The sequence below is a fragment of the Phyllopteryx taeniolatus genome, chromosome 5 (genome assembly GCF_024500385.1).
Source record: "Phyllopteryx taeniolatus isolate TA_2022b chromosome 5, UOR_Ptae_1.2, whole genome shotgun sequence".
Taxonomy (NCBI): domain Eukaryota; kingdom Metazoa; phylum Chordata; class Actinopteri; order Syngnathiformes; family Syngnathidae; genus Phyllopteryx; species Phyllopteryx taeniolatus.
This window is the reverse complement of record NC_084506.1, coordinates 6,486,824-6,496,594: the sequence shown is the minus strand read 5'-3', so window position 1 is coordinate 6,496,594 and position 9,771 is coordinate 6,486,824. Positions and strand designations below refer to the sequence as shown.

Sequence of the window (9,771 nt, the reverse complement as noted above, 5' to 3'; positions counted from 1 at the left end):
GTTAAATAAAGCGTGTTACCTTCCACAGAATACACGTATTGAATCTGAATGTCACCATTGTTTTTGTTTTTAATGATCATATACTTTTATTTGAGTTCACTCTGTGCTCTGCAACCTCGGGGGACATTTATAGCGACTCGTAAGCCTCCCCTCTGCTTCTTCGCCAGAGTGGTACCCTCCATGTAGTTGCCATGTTGGATGGCCGCATCGTCGCTGCGGCTGCTTCACTTTGAACGATGAAACTCTCGAGTTTCTCCCTCTGAAGATACGAACCACGGGCGATTATTTGTCGTAAACCACATTGCAGCGACGAATCGAGCCGTTTTGCGAGCAAGCTGTGGTCCAAGGAGACACGCCCGGTCGTTGGCCGCCCTCCAAAGCTAGGCAAGCCTGGCCGCAAATCGGCAGCGATGATCCGGCTGATGGAGGCCACAGCGCCCGCAGCCCGCATGGACGTCGTGTGAATTTCGTCGGGTTTTTGTGTGTGTTTTTTTTGTTTTTTTGTGTGTTTCCTCGGGCTACTTCCACGTCCTTTTAGGGGGGGAGGGGGGCCTCCGCTCACAGGCCATGAACAGCCACCCGCTGCCCCGCCGGGTCGCCAACGTGGGCTCCCTGCTGCTCACCCCGCAGGAGAACGACTGCCTGTTCGGCTACCTGGGCAGGAAATGTGCGGTGAGTTTGCGCAGCACCTGCCGCGCATTGGAAGTGCAAATCAAGTGACGTTCAAGCTCTAGCGCCCCTTTGAACAGCTCAAACGGACACTTTTCCACCTCGTTAATCGACCTCTTGGGAATACAGTGAAACCTCCCCCCTCCCCCTGTCTTGTCACGGTTCTCTATTTGCGATTTCACATTCAGCGCAGCCGCCTTGACTTACGAGTTCAGTTCGTTTCCTGGCCAAGCTCAATTTGCTCGTATGGAAACTCAATTTTATTTTTTTATTTTTTTTTTGCTTTGAAGTAAATTGAAATGCCACTACAGTGTTCTCTCACAAACAAAACAGAACTTGTTGTGGTCACATCTGGGATGCCTCAAGGGTCCATACTTGGCCCTAAGCTCTTGCTTATGTTTTTCAATGACGTAAAGTCCATATCGCCGATACTTTGTGCTAAACTCTTTGCAGTTGATGCCAAATTTCATGGTTATTTTAGTCGTTTTGATGATGTCAGTGATTTAATACGGTCTGATTTAGAGGCAGTTTATCAGTAGTCTACAAATAAGATGCAAAATGTTTTGTTGAGCTTTCCGGTTATGTTAACCCAAAGAGTGATTTTTCAAGTAGTTGGCATCACAGTCACTTGTAATAACCTAGTCAGGGACTTGGGTCAAAATGAAAAATGTTCCTATCGTTGTTCAAAAACTTCAAAGACAGGTTTTCTTAATGTTAATCTCATTTTTGCTAATATACACAATCGGAACCTTGAGTTCTCGGTGACGTTATGTCAAGTTTTTTTTGAGACCTGGATTGGAATACACAACTGAGATATGGTCTCCTTTTGTAAAACGTGATATAGAATAAATTGTTTTTTTGTTTGTTTTTTTTTGGTTTTTTTTTAATCGGTATAGATTGCCTGGCTTCTCTGGTTACTCGTACGACGACTGTTTAGCCAAACTTAACCGTCAGTCCCTAATTCATTGTCGTGTTGCATATGATCTGCTAATGGCCTCGTGGCTGTTAACTTTAATCTACTCTTTGAATATGCATTGTCGGCTTGAACGAGGGCACAACTGAAAGGTTAAACATAACAAATTGGACCTAATTTTTGTAACAGGGTAGTGTGATTATTAAGTAATCTTAGAATTGATATTAACTCTTGCACGTGAGCAATTTTTAATAGACGCGTGCCTCAATTATCCCATGATCAATTGTGGGGTTGGGGGTGAGAGACTGTGATGTATGTTTAATATTCTTTAATTATATGCAATGTTTGTTGACTGGCTAACAATAAAGTCAAACTAAACATTTCAAAATGCGATGGAATGAAAAGCTACCTAAAATAGATGGCTTGCTCAGGCATACAACAAAAAGAGCAGTAGAGCTAAGAGTATAACACTGCCCCTGATGGTGGGAGGCCGAAATGCTGTCAACAATTCCTTGTTTATAAATATGATTGCATTCATTTTGTGTAAAAGTCTGAACATGGTGACAAAAGCGCTGCAGAAGTGGAGCCCATTTAGCATTTGTCAGCCGCTAGCGCACTTGAAAAGGGCCCGCCTGCTCTTTAATGTCGACACGTGAACTTCACCGACGACATAACCACATTAATCCCACAATCACCTCTGCTATTCTAATCCCTACATCATATTATTCCTGCTCAAAGCCACAAATATTCAGACGAGAGCTTCCTCAACCACCTAGTTGTGCAGCAATGTTTGTTGCTTAAGTGTGAGAGATCCCACGTGATGTTAACCTGGACGTCTGTGTTGTGCGCGTGTGTCCGTGCAGACGTTGTGTTCGGCGGTGGTTCAGGTGTACGCTGCCGAGCGGACGTGCGGCTGGCTGAAGAAATGCTGCGGCGTGGTGTGCCTGGTCAAGGACAACCCGCAGAGGTCGTACTTCATTCGAGTCTTCGACATCAAGGTGAGACGTGCCAGTCGCTGTGCCATCGAACGGACACAGAATGTTCTAGAAGCAGAGGGGCTGTGTGTGTGTGTGTTTTCAGGAGGGCAAGACCATGTTCGAGCAGGAGCTGTACCACAACTTCTCCATCAGCTGTGCCAGGTCTTACTTCGTCTCCTTTGTGGGAGATGTGAGTATGAGTCCTTCTCGATAAGGCAAATGGGAAAACATAAGTACATCAATAAATACATAATAGTGCTTGTAGAGGAAACAAATAAATAGTACCAATAAGAAAATAATAGTGCTAGTCTTAAAAAAAATGCTTGTGAAATATTCATGAAAATGAGTGCTCGTGAAAATCCTAATAGTGTTAATGAATATAAATGTAATAATGCTCATGAAAATAAAAGTGCTATTGAAAAAAAAAAATTAATAATGCTAGTGAAAATAACAATAGTGCTAATGAAATTAGTAAATGAAAAGAAATGTAAGCGCAAAAGAAGACGACGACCACCAAGAGCCACTTTGTTGTTGTCGTTGTATGTGCGACTTGTTTAGTGAGCCTTTGTGTCGTCTTCCTCAGAGCAACCAGATCGGTTTAAACTTCGCCAGCGAGGAAGAAGCCAAACGCTTCCGAGCGTCCGTCAACGAGCTGCTCGGCCGCAGGCAACGCAAGACCGGCAAGTTCTCGTGCTTCCTTTTGCCTCATTTTGCTCTCGCTAAGCTCTCCGACTGCCTTATTGAAACCTCCTCATCGCCGCTTCGTCATCCTGTCGCGCCTTGCTAACTTCACGCTGGTGGCGGCCATCTTGCTTCTTCGATTTGAACTTCTCAGGACTCGTTGTGCCTCATCTAAATTTTCCTTTTTCTTTTCCTCATTCTCCTTCATCCTCTTCTCCTCCTTTTCTCTCGTCCTACTGGTACTCGTTCTTCTCCTTGTCCTTCGATGTTTCGTTTTCCTACTTCGCCACCTTGTCTCCTACTCCTGATTCTCGTCCTTCCTCCTCAATCTCATCTTTTTCTTCACCTTTTTCTCTTCCCCTGCTCCACATTCATCTTTTCGTCCTTTTTCTTCCATTTCCTCCACTCTTTCTCCTCCTCCTCATCTTTTTTTTATTCTCCTTCTTCATATTCTCCTTTTTGTTTCTCTTCTTTTTTTTCATCGCCTTCATTTTCTTAACCTCCACCTCCTCCTTTATTTTTTCATCCTCTATCCCGACCACTTTGCTCCACTAGTAATTGTTCATTTTATTTTGTTTTGCAGAGAAAAACGGTGTGTCTAAAAATGGTACGTTAACCTTTTTTTGGCAGCCAATTCTCTCTTTAAATAGATGGAACTGTTCTTTCCCAATTAGAAATAATGGAAATAGCAAGAAATAATTTTAAAACTTACAGAAAATGTTAAAATAACAGTAAAACAACAAAAGATTGCAAAAGAAGTCCAGCACTATTAATAGTAAAAGGTAACAGTTGGTCCTAATGTTGATAATAAGTGACACAATAGTCCTTAAATATCTCGTACAAGCAGGGGTGTCAAACTTTTGTTTTTGTTTGTTTTGTCACATTGTAGTTACGCTTTCCCTCGGAGAAATGTGAAATATTTTTTAAACTTAACTCACTGACAGCCACGACTTTGGGAGATTAGTCATTTTGCGTTTGCATAATCCTGCTAAATACCAAGCCAAAGGGAAGGTACAGTGGCCGTTAAGGGACAAAAGACTCTCGCAGTCTCGACTAAAAGCTCTGATGAGCGCATCTCCTGGGTCTGGTGGGTCACAGCCCCATTGGCCCCATTGCAAGTGGACTTTAACCACCAAAAGTGAACCAAAAATTTAAAATGAACTCCTTAAATCTTGACATTTGTGAAAATTGCTTATGTGGTATTTGTGTAATCGTGCTGAGTAACAATCCAAAGTACGGTGGGCCTTAATGAGCGTACTGTTTGGCGACCCACGCTCCGCAACCTTGCTGTGGCTTGCGCGTGGTGACCGGGCAACGCAGTGCGTCGTGTCGTGCAGGTTAATCCACACCGCGGGAGGTGGGTCCATCTGTGCGGCGTACATGCTAACCTGCTAACCTTCTTTTATTGTGGCTAATCTGGAAGTCTCAAAGCCGCTGCTTTGTTTTCATGTGAATGGCAAGTGTAAACAACACTTGTTGACAAACATTCAGTGATGTCATCTCTGGTGAGCATTAACACAGGATGGATGAGACTTTACCGCTGCATTTGGGAAATGTGGGAATTTCATACTTGCCGCTAGGAAAATTGTGATGTTATTTTTGGATGTACCGTAATTTCTCGTGTATAATGCGCACCCATGTATAATACGCACCCGCAAAGTTGACCTCAAAATTCTGGAAAACCCTTCTACCCATGTATAATGCATTTTTACAATGCATGATTTTGCTTCTACCCATATAATCAAAACATGAAGTATTATCTGTATTTTGTTAGGTTTTTTTCAAAGAAAGAAGATTAAGGGTTAGAGTGTTGGTACTGTTTAATGTAAAAGAAAGGCTACCAGTTTGATACACAGACTACAGAAATGCCAAATTTGCCCCAAAATTATGTGGGGGCATTAAAAACCTCTTAGAATAGCAACACAAAAAAATGCGTCTCACTGGTAAGCTATTGAACAGGCTCAGGGGTAACCCGTGTGGTCTTTGGAGACTACCTGGTGCCCCCAGGCACTATTTTGGTGACACCCCACACTTGTGTTTTATTGTGAGGTTTAGGGGTTGGGTTGTAGAGTTTATGGTTATTGTTGAGGGTCAGGTTCTTGAATTTGGGGTTAGGTTTAGGGTTAGACTTCATGCTAGATTTAGGTGTTATGGTGTAAGGTTAGAATAGGGTTAGATTTTGTGGTTAGGGTTACTTGATAGGGCTGGTTTAAGTTAAACACAAACTGTATTATTTGTTCAAAATGTATTTTAAAACAAAATTAGTTTTACTGCCAGGATCATTAAGAAAATAAATACAGTGGACTGACCAACTCCAAATAGTGAAAATCAACAAATAATTGATGCTCTCCTATAATTGTCATAGAAAAAGCAATGTAAAACACAAATAATCAGGGGTTTCCACAAATAATGGGGTATATGTAAAAAAAAAAAAAAAAAAAATCTCTCTGTGAATGCTGAACTGGAAATATGTGGGGGTCCACTGTATTAGCTTCCAGCGGATTGCTGGAAGTCGTGTGGCGGTGCTGGTGGAGGGATTTGGATAGAGATTAGCTGTTGCGGATTAAGGATGCTGCTGCACTTTGTAGAGATTATTAGGAATTGGAGGATTGAAGATATTTGGAGCGAGATCTACCGGGTGATTGAAAAGTAACTCCCTATTTTTAAGTACTTGTAATTTATTTCTCAACTATAATTCTTACAAGAAATGAACATGAGAAGAAAGTGTATTGCATGGAGTTTTATTTCAAATTGGATATGGGCGCCAGCATTAGCCACCAGTTTCCCAAGCCGCCTGGGAACCGCATTAACTGATTTCACAAGGAACTCTTGTGAGATGGAAGACATAACTTCTCGTATTCGCTCTTCAAGTTCTTCCAAAGTCCTTGGTTTGGTAGAATAGACTTGCTCCTTTAATCATGAAACATACACAAACATTTTAAAATGGGGATTTACTTTTCAATCACCCTGTAGATGTTTTCTTTCATGCAGACGTACAGTGCCGTGAAAAGGTATTGGGCCCCCCTCTCAAATTCTTATATTTTTGGATAGTTTCCTCACTTTGTTTAAGATCATCAAACAAATGTAAATATCAGACAAATATAACCCAAGTAAACTTAAAATGCTGTTTTTAAATGGTGATTTTATTTAAAATAAAAAATAAAAAAATAAATAAAAAGTAATGGCCCTCTAAACCTAATTAAAGGTTGGGCCATCCTCGGCAGCAACAACTGAAATCATGTTTTCAATCGTCTTTCAGTCTTTCACATCTCTGTGGAGATATTTTGGCCCATTCTTCCTTTCAAAATTGTTTGAATTCGGCAGAAATTGAGGGTTTTCGAGCATGAACGGCCTTTTGAAGGTAATGCCCTGGCATTTCAATCAGATTCAAGTCTGGATTTTGACTCCAAAACCTTCTTTTTTTTTTTTTTTTTGTATTTTATTTTTTATTTAAATTTTTTGTTTTTTGTATTTTTTTAAGCCATTCAGAAGTTGACTTGCTGGTGTGTTTTGGATCGGTATCCTGCTGCACAACCCAAGTGTGCTTCACCTTGAGGTCACAGACTGATGGCTGAACATTCCCCTTTAGAATTTTCTGTTAAAGAGCAGAATTCATGATTCCATCAAACACAGCAAGTTGTCCAGGTCCTGCAGGAGCAAAGCAGCCCAAGACCATCATATTACTACCACCATGTTTGACTGTTGTTGCTATGATGTTCTTTTTCTGAAATGCTGTGCTACATTTACGTCAGACGTAACCGTAACCTTATCAAATGCTCAGCGTTCATCTCGTCAGTCCATAGAAGATGAGCCTTTGTTTTTTTTGGTCAGCAATGGTTTTAGCCTTGGAATTCTGCCATGGATGCCGTATTTGCCCAGTCTCCTCCTCCTCGTTGTGTCATGAACTCTGACCTTACTGAGGCAAGGGAAGCCTGCAGTTCTTTAGTCCAAGTTGTCCTGAGTTCCTTTGTTGCCTCCCGGATGAGTCATTGCTGTTCTCTTGGGGTAATCTTTGTAGGCTGGCCACTCTTGGGAAGGTTCACTACTACCAAAAACTGTGATTAGCCAAAATTCATGATTTAACAAAGAAGGGGTAATTACTTTTCCACACAGGGCCAGGGAATTTAGTTGTTTTTATTTATTTAAAAAACGCATTTTAAATTCACTTGGATTATATTTGAATATTTACATTTGTTTGATCTTAAACATTCAAGTGTGGAAACTACGCAAAAAATATAAGACAGAAAAAAGACAGAAAGGGGACAATACTTTTTCATGGCACTGTATGCAGCGATGAATACACATATTAGGACTGAATTGATAATGAATAGATCAGGCTACATGTTCATTCAATTTAGGAATTGTCATAATTGTGATGAGGAGATGGGCACTTACCATGCAGTTGGCATGTAGTTACGCATCATGTAGCTACTTAATGTCGCTTCATAACATGTAGCCACCTATCATGTAATCACTTGGTATGTAGCCGTAATCACTTGGTATGTACCTAGTTTTGTAACTACTGCACATATAACTTCTTGACATCAAACTGCTAGGCATATTGCTAGCTACTTTGCTTGTAGCAATTTGGCATTTACCTGCTATGTAGCTACCCAACACTTAACTAGTTTGTATATAGCTACTTAGCTACTCAGTGTATCCGTAAGTTTTCACAGCGCTTCACCTCTTCCACATTTGGTCATGTTACAGCCCTATTTCGAAGTACATGACTTTTCCCTTGAAATTTCTACACACAAAAGCCCAAAGTGACAGTGTGAGAAACACTTTTTTAAATTTTTTTTATTTGCAAATTTCTGAAAAAATACCCATCATGTAATAATCAGCATGTCACTAATTGGTATCGAACGGCGCACAGTGGCTTTGGACATTGTACGCATGTCCATTATTCTCGCTGCACAGGCAATAGCATTGTTAGCATTAGCGTTGTTCAAGATGATGTGTTGTTGTGACGGGTTTTCGTAACCAACTCGCCTTCCGCAGGTCCGACGCTGCACATAGCCACGGTGGACATCAAAAATCCGGAGATCAACAATGCGCGCCTGCTCAACACCCTCGGCTCGCAGTACCACGTCAACAATGTGCTGAGTCACAAGAAAGACAAAAAGAACAAAGTAAAGAAGAAGAAGCTGACCAAGGCCGACATTGGCACGCCCAGCAACTTCCAGTCAGTTCATCTACATTTTCTTACTCAAGCTAACGCTGCTCCTGGTACACCAACACAACGTTATCAAAATGTGGTACCAATCAGTTATTAAAATTGTATACTACACCAAACGCAACCAAACAGTACTGCTTGATGGCTCCTGTACATCCTAGCATTTAGCTACCTAACACATACAGCGGCTGAAATAAGTATTTAACACGTCAGCATTTTTCTCAGTAAATATACTTCCAAAGGTGTTATTGACCTGAAAATGTGACCACGTGTCGGGAAGAACCCAATTAGTCCATACATGCAAAGAAACTCGCAAGATTTCTGACAGAGGAGTGCAAAGAATAACCGGAAGAGTTGTCCAAGAGCCAAGGAACACCCGTGGAGAACTTCAAAAAGACCTGGAATTATTTGCAGGTGCTGTTATCACGAGGAAAACGGTGAGTAATGTACTATGCTGCCATGGCTTGTATGCACGCTCACCACGCAAGACCCTATTGCTGGGAAATAAAAAGCACGTCAAAGCTCGTTAAAGTTTGCTGAACAACATTTGGACAAGCCAATTAAATACTGGGAGACCATAGAGCAAAATGTAATTGTTTGGATGCCATACTGCACACCGCGTTTGGAGGAGAAATGGCACTGCACATCACCCTAAAACACCATACAAACAGTGAAGTTCAGATGTGGGAACATGAAGGTGTGGGGCTGCTTAGCAACAAATGGTACTGGTAAATTTCACGTTATTGAAGGAAAGATGAATGGGCAAATGTACCGAGACATTCTCGACAAAAAAACCGCTGCCATCTACGAGGATGATGAAAATGAAACAAGGGTGGACATTTCAACAGGATAATGATCCAAATCATACTGCGAAGGAAACTCTCAATTGGTTCCAAAGGGAAAAAAATTAAAATCTATGGAATGAACAGAAATTCAAGGTCCATAAAAGAAGCCCAGAGAACCTTCAAGATTTGAAGACTGCTTGTGTGGAGGAATGGGCCAAAATCACACCGGCACAATGCATGCGACTAGTTTCTCCATACGGGAGGCATCTTGAAGTTGTCATTGCAGACAAAGGCTTATAGACAAAATATTGACTAAATACCAGTTGCTGTGTTCAATACTTATTTGTTCTACTGTCAGCAGCACCTTTGGAAATATATTTAATGAGAAAAATGGTGACGCGTTAAATACTTATTTCAGCCGCCGTAGGTACTTGGAATGTAAATGTCGCGGGGCGTGTTCTCTGCAGTCTGATTGTGCTTGTCTCATCTCGTCCTCCAGGCACATCGGTCACGTGGGCTGGGACCCAAACACGGGCTTTGATGTGAGTAACACACGCGTGGCAACACAAT

At 41.5% G+C, this 9,771-nt stretch overlaps 1 protein-coding gene across 1 annotated transcript in view; it reads left to right on the top strand.

The window, feature by feature from the left end:
- The first annotated feature begins 162 nt into the window (after positions 1-162).
- The window catches only part of LOC133477689 (actin nucleation-promoting factor WASL-like), a 19,203-nt gene continuing 9,594 nt past the window's right edge, over positions 163-9,771 (top strand). The window contains 7 exon segments of the mRNA XM_061772739.1: positions 163-672; positions 2,446-2,580; positions 2,663-2,749; positions 3,143-3,239; positions 3,824-3,847; positions 8,242-8,425; positions 9,701-9,743. Coding sequence (XP_061628723.1) covers positions 568-672; positions 2,446-2,580; positions 2,663-2,749; positions 3,143-3,239; positions 3,824-3,847; positions 8,242-8,425; positions 9,701-9,743 — 675 coding nt within the window. The 5' untranslated portion in view covers positions 163-567.